The sequence below is a fragment of the Triplophysa rosa genome, linkage group LG3, assembly GCF_024868665.1.
Source record: "Triplophysa rosa linkage group LG3, Trosa_1v2, whole genome shotgun sequence".
Lineage (NCBI taxonomy): Eukaryota > Metazoa > Chordata > Actinopteri > Cypriniformes > Nemacheilidae > Triplophysa > Triplophysa rosa.
In genome coordinates this window covers 8,815,646-8,831,071 of record NC_079892.1, presented here as the reverse complement: position 1 = coordinate 8,831,071, position 15,426 = coordinate 8,815,646, and the positions used below count along the sequence as shown (strand labels likewise).

The following is a 15,426-nucleotide window of genomic DNA, read 5'->3' as shown; positions in this document are numbered from 1 at the left end:
GCATGGTTGTTGGTGCCAGACGGGCCGGTCTGAGTATTTCACAATCTGCTCAGTTACTGGGATTTTCACGCACAACCATTTCTAGGGTTTACAAAGAATGGTGTGAAAAGGGAAAAACATCCAGTATGCGGCAGTCCTGTGGGCGAAAATGCCTTGTTGATGCTAGAGGTCAGAGGAGAATGGGCCGACTGATTCAAGCTGATAGAAGAGCAACTTTGACTGAAATAACCACTCGTTACAACCGAGGTATGCAGCAAAGCATTTGTGAAGCCACAACACGCACAACCTTGAGGCAGATGGGCTACAACAGCAGAAGACCCCACCGGGTACCACTCATCTCCACTACAAATAGGAAAAAGAGGCTACAATTTGCACGAGCTCACCAAAATTGGACAGTTGAAGACTGGAAAAATGTTGCCTGGTCTGATGAGTCTCGATTTCTGTTGAGACATTCAAATGGTAGAGTCAGAATTTGGCGTAAACAGAATGAGAACATGGATCCATCATGCCTTGTTACCACTGTGCAGGCTGGTGGTGGTGGTGTAATGGTGTGGGGGATGTTTTCTTGGCACACTTTAGGCCCCTTAGTGCCAATTGGGCATCGTTTAAATGCCACGGCCTACCTGAGCATTGTTTCTGACCATGTCCATCCCTTTATGACCACCATGGCTACATCCTCTAATGGCTACTTCCAGCAGGATAATGCACCATGTCACAAAGCTCGAATCATTTCAAATTGGTTTCTTGAACATGACAATGAGTTCACTGTACTAGAATGGCCCCCACAGTCACCAGATCTCAACCCGATAGAACATCTTTGGGATGTGGTGGAACGGGAGCTTCGTGCCCTGGATGTGCATCCCACAAATCTCCATCAACTGCAAGATGCTATCCTTTCAATATGGGCCAACATTTCTAAAGAATGCTTTCAGCACCTTGTTGAATCAATGCCACGTAGAATTAAGGCAGTTCTGAAGGCGAAAGGGGGTCAAACACCGTATTAGTATGGTGTTCCTAATAATCCTTTAGGTGAGTGTAGTTGTAAGGTCATTAATCAGAGGGCATTAGGACCCTGAAAACAGCGATCGCAGCACCACGTCCTACTGAACGGAGCGACGCACAAAACGTAAAGACATTAGGTGAGTGTACCAACACGCTGCTGGAAACTCCATCATTTAATCTTTACAAACACCGAAGGGCATGTGTGTCATATTCCTACATGTCTTATAACCGTGTCAATGCGAAATAAAATGTATCACGTGTCCTCTAATTGCCGCGAATTTAGTAGTAGTGGCGTGACCTGTCAATCCAGCATGGTAGCTGTACAGGCTAAACTACAGTTGTAATTTACAGTAGTGCAAAGATGTGAACACACAGAAACTAATGACAGACTCCGTTCACAACAACTAAATGCAGTGCTGTGAGAAAATGACGCCGACGTATTGTTTAGGATATTTGTTTGTATCGCGGAAGTGATGTATTTAAATAGACGATTTCAGTGACTCAAAGGTCATTTTTGATTATCTTAGGAGATACTGTGTAACTGCCAGACGGAGCGCATAATATGGATCATATTCGTTACATCCAGTCATCATTTACAGTCAGTGATTTTATTCCAACTCCGCGTATTTGTTTTTTCAGTTTCTTGCTCACGCTGCCCTTACAGTGAAAGTGAATGGACACAGTCTATGCAGCAAAGATGCTGTTTAACCCCGAAAACGACACATCACACAAAGTCACGACTGGTGTGCAACATGTCACGTCACAGGAGAAAGTAATATAATTTGGGCTTGGATTGACAACTGTTGACAGAACGTTATGGTGAACAAACCTCAACCCTAAGGAAAATGAATCACGGTTTATCTGTAAGTTAGTAACAATGCTTGGTAGCCTATATGTACTTAAGCCATAAGCACAAACATGCGTAAATAAATGAATGAATGTTCCTAATTTTCCTATCGTGTGAATGCATTTAGACCGCATCATTGGGCTGATGTACACTTCATGTGTCTTAATGAATTGGATTGCTGTCTGATTAGATATACACATCCCATTTATTTACACTCGGCCACATAAATGGAATACCTTCTGAATGCATCATAATTTTGTCTATCAATTGAGCTACAGGAACAGTAGACTTCTTTAAGTGATGCTAACATATGAGAAAACTTTTTAAAAGAGCTCATTCCCTAATATGGATGCTGAATTTAGTTTCTAGGTTACTTGATTAACAAATCTGCCATGGTTTAGTTGCTTCTTGTGTTGATATTGGCTTAAAAATAGGCAATTCCAGCATTATGATTGTGGCATTTTCAATCTAGACTTGAAATATAAACTCTTATGAATTATTACCAATATACTGAATCATCTGTTTATATTTGACTAAACCCCTGTTTATCAAGTCTAGACGTGAGGAAAATATCACTCTATGCACAAGCTTTCTATTTAAAAAAGGAAATAAACATGAGTTATGGATGTGACCAAAAAAGAAGAGAGACAACATACTTTGTAGGATTTTTGTGAATTCAAATGCACAAACCAGAGAAGGAATAACCAACAAATGGAGAAGGGATTGCTCTTCATAGAAAATAAAACCGTAATTTTGTTTTAATTTTCATACGCCCATTTATGAGGAATATGGAGGGTTATGGATGTGACGCTTCGGAAACCGGCCCTTTAAACTGCTTAAAAACTATGAGACCTTACATTACATGTGTATTCAAAACATCAAATAATGACACCTGACCCTTGGTAAAATCTTTATTTTTTCAAGGTAAGATTGACTTTTGCGTGAAATTGCCCATATGGTTGTTTACTATATTGAGGTCATTAGAAACTCGGAAGCAGATTTTATGGGTTTTCAGTCTCTAACAGGCTTTATTATTTTAGGTTTGAAGACATTGTGCAGACATTGCAATATTTTAATCACATTTATTCAGTCAGCATAGTTTTTTTTAAATGAGTTGTTAAAATAGCTGTATGCAGAAGAATGTGGGCCCATGCATCAAGGAAACTAAAAATTGCCTTGTCAAAAGAGGAAACCTGTCATTGCCGTTTTGAATTACCCTTAAAGCTGCATGTTCACTAAGCACTTTTGGACACATTTGATGACTAGCGCAATTAAAACGGTTACGCTCAGGTATGCATAAACAAACGTATTAGGCTGCGGCTTTGCATTATGCAGGTGGCACATTTGACAGCATTACTTGCAGGATAAATGGTTTTGAAGTTTTAAACCAGAAGCATGTGATAAATCGGTTCCGCTGGCAGAAGACCACCATGCACCATTTCACAGCTGTGTGGAACGGTCACATAATATCACAGACGTATTTTGCTTTCAAGTGTATAAACACATCTTTAATTGGGCTCGGCCGCAAAGAAATCCATCTGTAGCACACCCGCTGTGACAACTTTAGTTCTTATTTCTCTGTGTTTTTTATCTGCGTGTGTAAAGTGCTGGCAAACACTCTCGACTTCTCTAAAAAGGAACAAAATTTGAAAGGAGCCTTTGATGAAAAATGAACTAAAGTATTTTTTTTGATCACTTCACACCAGTCCAACATTCACCCATCTGCCTACTTTTAAGAATAAACTCCGATTTCACACACCTACCTGTATGAGATCCCCGTGGCCAAACCATATATAGAATCTCAGTCTGGGCTTTACACTGTCCCATTCCTCTCCATGTACATTATGAAATGCAGGATTGTAGAGACGAACAGAAATAGAAGTCTTTTAAAAAGGTTGTCGTGTGTTTTGTGGCTTTGGGGTGATTGGCAATCTTTCATTGTATTCGGTAGTGAGGGATTATTGTTGGAACAACCTGACAGCTGGCACTTGGCAAATTTGCCCAGAACACCATAGATAATCGCTTGCTGTCATAATAGTTCATTAGTCTCGCTGTTGTGTGAGATGCATCTTTTCACGAGCAGAGAGTGAATACGTAACACGCAAAGATTTTCAGCGCAGTGATAAATGCATTGAATTTGCATAGTGGTGAAACGGATGAAATGTGTCGACGTGAAATCAAAACTGACCCGCTGTACTTTTTCACTTAATGTAAAATGTCTATAATTGTGCACTGCAGTCCAAAAGTTTTTTCTTCTTTTTTGCTAATCTTTCTAGTGCTGGAATGACACAAACTGAACTGTGGGTATGTTGTGTCGGGGTGGAAGTTGAAATATGTTCAACTTTCAAACGCCAACACAGGTGTCAGACACGCCCTGGATCAAGGGCTGATGCCGACACACCATATGAACGTACAGTTATGTTGACAGACACGACACAACGTTGCAACACGTTAAAAACGTTGAACACGCGTTCCATTTTATTTCGAGTTTTTGTCCTAACCAGTCGCAACAGCTCGGCAAGCTTACACAACACTAAAATACAGCCCATATTATGTCCTTAATATGTTTGTGTTTATACCGCATTCATACACAATGTGATACCGCGACATTAGGAAAAAGTTTCTTGCGTATATCGATTGTCACGTGTTGGCTGGTCTAGACAAAAACTTTAAATAACAGAAAAGATAGCTTTTCTAATAGGTTGCGACGTCAGATCACGTCGTACGCTCATTATGTCATTACGTCGAGACATCGTTCCATTTTTGCATGACATTACTTAAATGTTTTATTAGTCAGTGTTAATATTTAATTGATTGTGTTGTCTCTGTCCAGCCTGATCTCATGGGAATACGTAACTATTTTACGAGGTGGCTAATTTGTATCAATTCGTATAAAGTTAATTGTATAGTCTCTGATTTTTGAGCCTTTTGAAAGCCCTCCTGAGCTAATAGCTTCTAGACCTTTCTTCAAGTGCTTACCAGTAAATCTGCAAAGCTGCTTGTAAGAGACCTTAAGGGCTTTTGGGAAGGCTGTATTCGGTTCGTAAGCTTTTGTTATGCAGACCTAAAGCGTGAAAAATGAACGAGAAGCGTAATTGTATGCCATGTACCTAAAATCAACTTTTACGCTGCCAATTAATGATATTAGAGCGAGCGTACACTTGTCACATTTAATTTCTATGCCTAGATGGGTTTTCTGCCTTAATGCTTCTGCTTTCTGCATTTAGTCATTAGGAGTTTGCCAAATAAGGTGTAGTTACTAAAGCGGCGAGAGAATCTTTATTTAATTGGTTGTTTATTTTACTTGTTTATTCTTTCTGACCGCACACGCCCCTCATTTAACCCCTCCGTTTGATTCAAACAAGATGGTTGACGCTCAGGGCCACATAAGGCTTTGTTTCCATCTGTGATGATCTTTCACGGCTGCTGTTTTTCTGAGTTGAGCACGATTCTTTCGAACATCCTTGAAACATCTTTTGTCTTGTTTGTTTTTGTGTGGAGATGTCTTTTATTGGATATGATATTACCAGATTTGAGAAGATATTATCATGTTGTCTAGTTAAACTCCTTGAACAAGCCAAGGTCATATAGTCTGTGAACACTCATCTTTTTGTTCCGTCTCTGCAGGCGATGGCACAGGCAGGCTTTGGGAGAAGATACTTCAAAGCCTTTGTTAGCGGCTTTTTTGTAGCCGTCCCCATGACGGTGTCTGTTTTAGATTGTCTCGCCTATGTGGCGCGCGTGGATGGTGCCTCCATGCAGGTGAGATGTCCTTCATCTGCCTTACCAACTTCTTTTTGTAATGTTTTGGGATTTGAAGTCAAACCTGTTTGATCTATTTAAGCCTGGTCAAATAGTTTTATTTAAGTTATAGGTAGCGCTATGGTTCGGTTGTTTTTATTTTATTTTTTATTTGTAGTCAGTGTTATTAATATTTAGTAATTATATATTTAATGTTCGTTTTAGTTGACTTTTTAGCAGTTTTGTTATGTATTTTTTATCATTTTGTAATTTATTTATTTTTGTATTGCTTTGTAAGTTTAATTAATTTTTTATTCAGTTAATAATTTTAGTGCCTCAACTTTAACCTATTTCATTTTTTTACTTGGGCAACAAATCTCATTTTCAAGTATTTAAATAATATTTAAATTACAATAATATTTAGGCCTATATTTTAAAGGACTGAAGTTTTTAGCTTAGTTTAGTTTTAGGCTAAGTTAGCAAATATGCTATAGAAATGCATTCAAGCCGAAGTTTCCTGAACATTTTACCCTAACGAAAATTAACCATGGTTTAACTATAGTAACCAAAGTTCTGCGGTTAAACAGACAGTGGAGACAGAATAAAGTATACAAACGTTGAAAAAATGACACACTGTATCTTTAAGACTTTATTGCTTAATCACAGCAGATGTCCTAAATGTTACACTAATAGTGCTGAAACCACAGAAAAAGAGACCTTGATAGAAAATATCATCTGAAACCCCGGTGCTCATTTTACTAGCCAGATAGACACAATGCTTCATTATGCACCTAATGACCAATAACCAAGCAAAACACTGTTGTTGTTTTCATTCTGGACCCCACTCGTCTCTCTGTTTTCATAGTGCTATACTCGCTAATGGCTTTTCCTGGCCCATCCACGGCCTTCCAATCCAAATAACTCACTCCACGGACAACGTTGAAAGCCGACATCAATACAGAATGAGAAAATGTGTCTGAATAAAAAAAGATAGCGCGCCCAGCTGTGACAGATAAATTCGCCAGGCGAGAGTGCTCGCCGGGATATTTATTTTAGAAGGACAGATAAGAGATATTTCTGTCAATTATCTCAGCAACCGTGAAATGGCTCATCGAGATCCCCCTTAATGATTCATTGGATGTTTGTGGATCCAGTCGGCTCGCATGCTTGAAAGACCCCCGTCACACACAGGTTGTTTGATATAGTGACACAAAACAGTTAAGAGAAAAACATTGACTGAAAAATTTCAGTTTTGAAGGTAGACGTTATTTTTAGATTCAACGTGTCAAAAAGCAGAGAAAAGAACAGAGGTGTTATTTTTTAGGATGAAATTAAAGCCTGAAAGAAACACTTTGAAAAGTTAGTGACAAAGTTTTGGCGCATTGTGGAAGAAGGATTAAAACAATAAGTCGTAAACAATTTTGATCAAAAGAATGACGAAGTTATTAAGCATTAAAGTTCCTAATCTCTCGACACTTGGATCTTGGGGGGAACATAAAAACCAGGAGCCTTCGGGGGGATCCATTGTGGTAATGTGGAGTCCCGCAGATTTTGGTTAGATCTTTTATCGAAAAAATTATATTTCTTTTAATAAAATAGTGCACAAACATACAATATTAACTGAACTTTTTTGTTCCCCAGCCGTCTTTGAATCCAGAAGGAGGATCATCTTCTGACGTCGTGCTCCTCAATCGCTGGAGTGTGAGAAACTATCAGGTCCAGAGAGGAGATATTGTGTCCATTCTGTAAGTAACCTTTTTTACAAACCTCATTTTTGTCTCTCGCCGCAAGCGTGTTCCTCAAAAACAGTGCCTGCGAAGAGGCTTAATGGGCGTAATTTGGCAGATAAGATGTTTTTGTGACTGAACATCATGTTGATTGCGTACGCTTGAACGTTCGTGCTGCAGGTGTCACGTCGAGTCGCCACCCGAACGGGTTTTCAATAGCTTTGACAAAACCAAGCTCCTTGAGAAAATTCCTGTTCTCCTTCCAGAGATATAAGGATCCCTCAAAAGTGCTAATTGGACAGTTTCGTTCGCTCTCGTATTTGCCACAGTTCCCCTTGACCTTGAACCCGAGCTGTTGGAGTACTGTATGCTACCTCGAGGAGAATCGTTCTCGGGATAATGAGCATGCTGTGTTTTAAGGGTTACTGTCTTTGCAGGTAATTGGCACGGATTCAGTCGTCTGATACACTTTAATGCTTTATATCAAGAGCCGTTTTACACACCTTTAATCTAGACTTCAGTTAGGCGCTGTAAGATGTCTACTTTTATGCGTGGTGTGTATTTTGAAGCACAATGGTGGAAGTAAAGCAGTTGTTTGGTGGAAGTTCTCATTGATCAAGCGTTTACCCAACTGTGTTCTTTAGCTTTAATAGGCCAATAGAGCTGGTTCACTGGTTCTCACTGTTCTGGTAAAGGTTCCCAACAGATGCTTTGAAACTCAGGACTCAGATGCACCACATGTGCTCCGTTGGCCTGTATTATGATCTGAAGATTGATGAAATCAATGGTAATCTTCGTCATAACACAACTCAGTTGGGTTTCACTGGCGACATGTTAAAAAGTAAAACTTGAAACCTACACTTGATACCTGCAAAGTACTACTCACTGAGGTTTTTATTTGTGTGCTTTTTGATTTTAATAACTATTTTTACATTTTGTATACCACTGTTCAAAAGTTTAGGGTCACGTACTAACTTTTCCACACAATTTAAAATAATAGTAAATCCTTCAAAACTGTGGAATAACACTACTGTAAAGGGGAATTACATTTGCACAAGATGGCGCCGGTGAGCTTTTGGGACGCCAGAGTCGGCAGAGTAATTTCTGGTCGTATAACACTGTATGGGAAAAGGAGGATTTTTGGCCGGCAAATATGGGTGTTTTTTAGATAAAAAATATGAAAGTAATATATAAGCGATATGACAGATCCTCTTTACGATAGTGTTTTACAACCAGAAATTAGTCTGCGGACTCTGGCGTCGCAAAAGCTCACTGGCGCCATCATTGTGCCTTCAGTTCTGTTCGTTGAAACGATATGTGCTGGTTGCCATAGCAACGCCAAAAGTGACTACAAAAACTTGTCGTTTATACAGTTTGTATTTTCATTTTAGCTCCATTATCTTTGCATTATCTTGTTTTTAGTTTATTCAAAAATCAGTGGGTTTCAGTTTAATTCCCACAGTTTTTGTTTGTCGCTTTGTAAAACGTAGTTTTGTGTAAAGCCTTGCATTAAATTAAATTATATTAAAAGCAGTCTCGAGAACACGACAGGTAGATCCAATTCAACCTTACCCAAAGATGGCACTCTTCCCCTGCTGGGAATTCACTGTGCTGGGAACATTGTGTTCAATCTTTGTTAAACTCTTCTGAGGGGAAAAGCTAACACTGCACACTAATAATCCTGTGTAAACTTGACTTTCACTGCTGCTGCTGGGGACTCATATAACATCATGATTTTATAGTCGCATTAATGGGATGTGTTTTATTGGTGAAGAAGATTGTTTATAAAGTGTGATTTGTTACATCACTTTGCTCTTTATATGAATAGTTTTAATAATGATTGTATAAAGGAATGGTTCACCCGAGAATAACATTTTGACTATTTATCCATCCACAAGACAGTTCATAGATGTTTCTTTGTGAGAAGTGTGTCATTTGATGAGAATCTGCCCTTCTGCGACATGCCTCGTGAATATCATTCTCCATTCCGCATATTTGAACTGTCAGATCATGTTTGATTATGACATCAATGGCTTTTGGTGTCAATGATGTCAAACATGATGCAGATCTGACTTCAGAGCTAGAATGCAGACATTTTTATAGACCTTAATGATAGTTTTATGGTGTTTTTCTCCTTTTCTATGATCGGTAGTGTGGTCACTGTATACTGTTGTTGCATGTTATTCGTTCTTTAAAATGTGTTATTTGTTTAACACAAGTAAGAAATAAGGTTTGGTAGGCTATGCTTTATTGTGAATTAATCACAGCTAACGGGCGTTTTTAGGCACAACACAAATCCTTGATTTATTCATGATATAGTATCAGCCTCCAGTACCTTATTGCGTTTATAAAACAGTTACCAAACAATACAAAAATTAAAGCGGAACCATATGTATCAATGCAACTTATGACGTGAAATCACTTTAAGTCGTACGTCCACTGGAAAAAATAGTCCCTGATTGACTGTAAACCGTAAAGCTGCGTCCGAAATTGCATACTGTGACAGTACGTACTGTATTTAAATAAGTACCTACCTGTCGACCGTTAAAACGTTCTATATAGTATGAGTGGGAGTAGTATGAATACATTTCATGCTGCATCCACCATGTTTTATTGTCAAGTAACCCGTATGCTCTTTGACCTATGATGTATTAACAACAACCTGTACTTAGGCGTTGATGAAAACAATTTACAATTTACAAATTCCTTTATGGTTACTTACGTTTGAAAACGGACATCCGCCCTAAAGTTTTCCGCTATTTTTATTTGATTTACATTTGAAATGCGACCGTTGGTCTGCTCCTGTGGCATCATGGGATAGAGTAGTATCCATCCAATGCAGACTCGCAAATCTAAGTAGACCATTCGGGTATTTCTCGCCTACTGTTTTTTGCTTACTAAGGTTTCGGACATGCGATTCGTCATTTTTGCTTAGTACTGTATACTATATAGTATGGAAATAGGCGATTTCGGCAACAGAATGTTTTGTTCACATTGCTAAGGGTTCGTAATGATACCAAAGTCCGTTAGCGAAAGTCGTCCTCTGGGCAGGTTTTTATGTCATAGCTTGTCAACAGTCCTATCTCTTTAAATGGTGGAAGGCAGATATTTCTAAAATCGCTGGCTGTGCTTTATCATGAATAAAGCAATTTGATTGGTATAAAGCAATTGACCAATCAGAATCAAGGACAGGAACTAGCTGTTTATAATAAATAAATAATACAAGGATGTGTAAATAATCACAATTTGTGGTGGTGAACAATTGTTTTAATATTCCAGATGTTAGTTGTTAACCATCTTTTAACATTGTTTGATCAAATGACGATCTAAACCGGGACAAATAAATCCTACCTTTTGAAGTCTTCAGTTACCATATCTGAGGTAGAATTCTTTGTAGTTTAGCGTACTTTGGTGTATCCAATGTTGATAGAATTGGGACTCGTTTCAAAACTTGTTTCCAGAAATTTTTCAGTCCATGGAGTAATGTCTTACTTACTGAACGTTCTTATCTTCCGAAAGCAATCGATCGGGGAAATGGTTCTGTCAGGATGTTTTATGCGCCGAGAAAACATTTTGTCATGCTTTCAGTGTAAACATGGACAGACTTGACGATTTTATGAATTGCCATTCATACATAATCATTTCCATTCAGCTGTCTGGAAACTAGTTCTTCCACAACATTATTTGGCCATTTGTGAGGAATGGGTCACAAAATTTAGAGCATCGGAGCATCTCATCTTTTGAAATGTTGTGGTTTTTATAAACGTTTTACATGCAACCACGGAAAGAGGAGGAAATAAAAACAGTTCTCACTGGAAGCCTTGAGAATGGACAAGAAAGCAGATAAAAATCCATTGTATCGCATCAAGCCATATCAAATTTCTCTCTCCTTTTTTGCTTTGAAGTTCTCTGGCCAAAAAATGGGATCTCATTGGGGTTGGATTGGGTTGTGTTTAATTTGCCGTCTACATGGAAACCGGTTCAGTGATGGTTCACGCGTCCTCTGAGGAGTTTTGTGAAACTAGATGAAGCCTGTAACTGAAGAGTTTTGCATTCAGCTCAGGGAGTGATGATACAAACAGACGCTTCTGAGGTGTCTTCAGAAGCACTTTGCTTATAAGTTAAGATCAGGACAGGAAAGATGTGTCTGGACTAGAGGCCTCTTTTTTTGCCTTGTGAAGTTGGAGAAATGTTGTTTTTGTAAATGTTAGATTTGCATTTATGCATTTGCCAGATGCCTTTTGCCAGCTTAGAAGAACAACTGTTGTAAAGGAGCATAGGAGCGTGTACTGGGTATGTTGTCGCCATGACAACAAGCGTGCATCTTATTTCTGGCAGCTGTGTGCAAGAATAAGCGACCAGCATTCAGGAGCAGTGCATTAGCCTATTTCATGTAATTGTTTTTCATGTATACATTTAAAAAGCCATTTAAACATTGTTGAAATATTTAACGGTCAATTTAGTACTTTTTGTGCAAGTTATGTCAATCAAATTTTTGTTGTTATTAAACTATTAAATTTTAATTAAAAATAAAATGAAATTCTGTCATCATTTACTCATCCTCTTGTTATTTCAAAGCTGTGTGACTTTCTTTCTTCTGCAGAACACAAAAAGATACTCATTGACTTCTATTGTATGGACACAAAACCAATGCAAGTCAATGGGTACCGCCGTTGTTCGGTTACCAACATTCTTCAAAATATCTTCTTTTGTGTTCTGCAGAAGAAAGAAAGTCATATAGGTTTGGGTGAGTAAATGATGACCGTTTTCATTTTTGGGTGAACTATCCCAAAATACTCATCTGAACTGCTGGTCAATTGTTGTTGGGCCTGTCAAATTTAACCATCATATAACCAATTATCTTTCCCAGAAATGTGTCCCACAACGCCAAAACCTATATAACATATTAAGATGACATCATTTGCTTTTCATTCTGGATGGCCACTTCACAAGCACACATTCTCCTCAGCATGAGGTTTAACATCATTGTCGTGCCCTGTGTGTATTGCTCAGCTAAAAAGAGAGGCTTGGTTTCATCTACCGAAGACTGAAGATTGTTATCGGTTATGGCCTTGAGGTTTTTGTAGGTTTGACTCATCATTGTGCTAGCGATGCTATAATCTGCGAGACTATTTGTGTTAGCGTAACAGGCCGGAGAATAGTGGGAAATTGTCACAGCGGAGGGTTGAATAGAAATGACCTCTTCAGAGAAAGGCACACAGGGACCAAGAGAAATTCATTTCAATAATTTGATGTGATTTTTTTTATGCAGAGGGATCTTACAAATATTTCGACGGCAGTTATCTCTGTTTATTTTTGGGTCTGAACTGCAAGATGAACTTTTCCCTTTTGCCTCGAAAATGAAATTATGAGCGAATAAATTGCTCAATTGCCTTGAAGTGAATGCCAGTTAATCATCCAGGGAGCTCTACCTTTTCTGTATCGGACAGCCACAGATATTAATTCAGAGGTCATGCATCCATCATAGTTGAGAAAGATGAGTTATTGAAATCTGAAATGCGTTCTGCAAGCGAAGCGGGTAAAACCAAGAGTGATGTGCATTTACAAGGGAATTTTTGTAGCCTTTTTTAAAGATTCACAGTTGCCAATGCTGCAGTGGCCTATTTAATGTGATTTATTATATAATTTTTAATCTCAATAGGAAACTACATTAGCCACACTCTTGCATTGAAACGCTTTTCAGTCGCAGGCGTTGCTGTTTCGGGTCCGTCATCGTGCCTGTTGGTTGTTTTGCGTGTGATTGGAGCTGATATATGTTTCTCTCTCTCTGGAGCTGTGCGGTTGGACAAACATCAAAGAGACTTCTCTGGCACTCAGCGGCGTCAGGAGCTCCAGTGTAAAATGAATTACTGCCGGATTCATCTCCTACGTGAACTGTAGCCTCTACCCACAACATCAGTGGAAGATGTTAGTCTCTTGACATATTTAGGACGTAATAGACATAAGGTTGGATGATCCACCAGATGGGAAATTTGTCCTGAAAGTGTTATGTAGGTTTATATACTTATATAAGTGCATCGGAAAAGACGATTGGTGTATGCTGTGGGGTTTCAAAATCCGTGTCAACTTGTAAAAAAAATTTTCATATAGACCACTGTGCAAGATGTAAACGCTCATCCAGACGCACTTCCGATTTCAGTTTTTATTGATTTATTATAAGCATTTTTTTGATCTTACACAGCTACATAATTAAATCTTAAAGATATATATATATTTTTTTCATTTAGTAATGTTTTTCAGAAGCTATAAAAATGCATACTGTATGCGTTTCTCAGGAAATGAAAAATAAAACATTTACACCCAAAACCATTTTCAGAGGTTTACACCTACCTGACTTTAAATGAATCGTGTTGACTTCATGAGCATCACTGACTGTTTATTCTATTGTAATAGTTTGTATGAGTCTCTTGATTGTCCTCAATGTAAACCGATGAATCTCAACATCATACTGTTACTGCTGGACATGAGTCAAATATCCAGAAATGCTGAAAAAGCACAGATTCTGGAGGACCTCGGGACAAACAAGAAACTCTTGAACAACTATGACAAAACATAAAAACGTTGTCATTGACTGTTCAGGTAACATCATACAGTATTAATAATCAGGGGGATGTAAACTTTTGACCTGGGCTACTTTTAGAAATTCTATTATTCTATGTTGTGAACTTCATGTTAACGTTTCTTTTGTAAAATAACTTGTTCAGGGCAGGACTAAATGAAACGTTAATTTTCAAAATTTTCCCCAAATTTTCAGGGGTATGTAAACTTTTGACTTCAACTGTATACAATATGTATATATACTATAAAATGTGCTATAACGTAAATTCGTTCATATCCCATATTTTCAATATGAACCTTTATACATTAGTATTTTTTTCAATTGTATTTTTGTTGTTTTTTAGTATTTCATATTAAACCTCAGATTTAAAAAAACGACTACAATCCATCTGGGTTGTCACGTTCGCAAACTAAAATCATACCAGCCATGTTTTCTTTCGAACCCACAAACAGCAGCGTCATCTCAACGCACAGCGCGGCCGTCGCCATGGCAGCGTCATATTTCTGTCCCTCAGTAGTTAGAGAACACTCATTACAGTCAGGTCACACTGATTCACTCCGGCCCAGCCGTCCACGGTCCTGCGCTAACCTACTGCTCACTTTATTATCAACATCAGGAGTGTTACAATTCATTTCCCCAATGGCCCCGGTATTAAATTCCCAGTCACACTTGGGAGGTTAGCGCTTTATAGAAGCCATGGTAATGAGTGCAAGAGCGATAGAGGAGACGTGGGCTTGGCAGATTAAAACGACGTGTCAACACACTAAGCTTCTAATAAGAAAGATATTCTTTAGGGGTATTACCGGCGGGCCTTATAGACGTCCACAAAAGAGAATGCGGCCCGAAGATGGAGTAAAATTACAAATTTATTTCCGTGCTAGGACTTCTCGGTTTCACAGTTTTTTTTGCATATTTTAGAGAACGAAAGAAGCAAAAATATTACATGCAACCTGAGCTGTATAGTTTTACATACTGTATGGTGTTTATGTAAAATAATATTTTAAAGACGTGAGCAAAATCTGCATTTGTTTTTGTGGTTTTTCGAGCTCCTGTTTCTCTCCTAAGTTTTCCTTGCTGTATCGGCGACCTCCGCCAGCCATGAAGCGGCTGTGGAAAAATGTCTTAATTTGCAAGTTAAGGCATCAAGTGTTGTTTGTTATTGAGTCTTTTTGGTGCATCGACACGTTCTCTATCTTTGAGAGTTTGCACCCTCTTGTGCTGTCATTTCCTCACAGCTATCTTAGACGAAACACTCCCCCTACCCAGACTCAGATTGATCTTACTTTTACTTCCAAAGACATTTTTCTCTGCACTCAAATATAGCTTAGAGCCTTTTTTCACTCCTGCCTTGACTGAAAAGAAACCGTGTGTGTGTGTGTGTGTGTGTGTGTGTGTGTGTGTGTGTGTGTGTGTGTGCGCGTGTGTGCGCGTGTGTGCGCGCGTGTGTGTGTGCACGTGCGTGTATGAAAGAAACACTCAGGCTGTCTTAAGTAAATGCTGAAGGAGCTGCAGTGGTATACGCTCACCTC

At 38.7% G+C, this 15,426-nt stretch overlaps 1 protein-coding gene across 3 annotated transcripts in view; it reads left to right on the top strand.

Annotated features, from left to right (window-relative positions):
• The first annotated feature begins 1,063 nt into the window (after positions 1-1,063).
• immp2l (inner mitochondrial membrane peptidase subunit 2) overlaps positions 1,064-15,426 on the top strand; it is a 68,646-nt gene continuing 54,283 nt past the window's right edge. For 2 of the 3 annotated variants that reach the window (XR_008962688.1, XM_057330372.1), the window contains exons 1-4: positions 1,064-1,139; positions 1,642-1,865; positions 5,477-5,611; positions 7,232-7,335. Coding sequence is in view for 1 of the 3 variants with exons in the window: in XM_057330372.1 (XP_057186355.1) it covers positions 1,848-1,865; positions 5,477-5,611; positions 7,232-7,335 (257 nt within the window). In the remaining 2 variants the exon portion in view is untranslated. The remainder of the gene's footprint in view (positions 1,140-1,641; positions 1,866-5,476; positions 5,612-7,231; positions 7,336-15,426) is intronic. The other variant, XR_008962689.1, reaches the window with a different exon arrangement.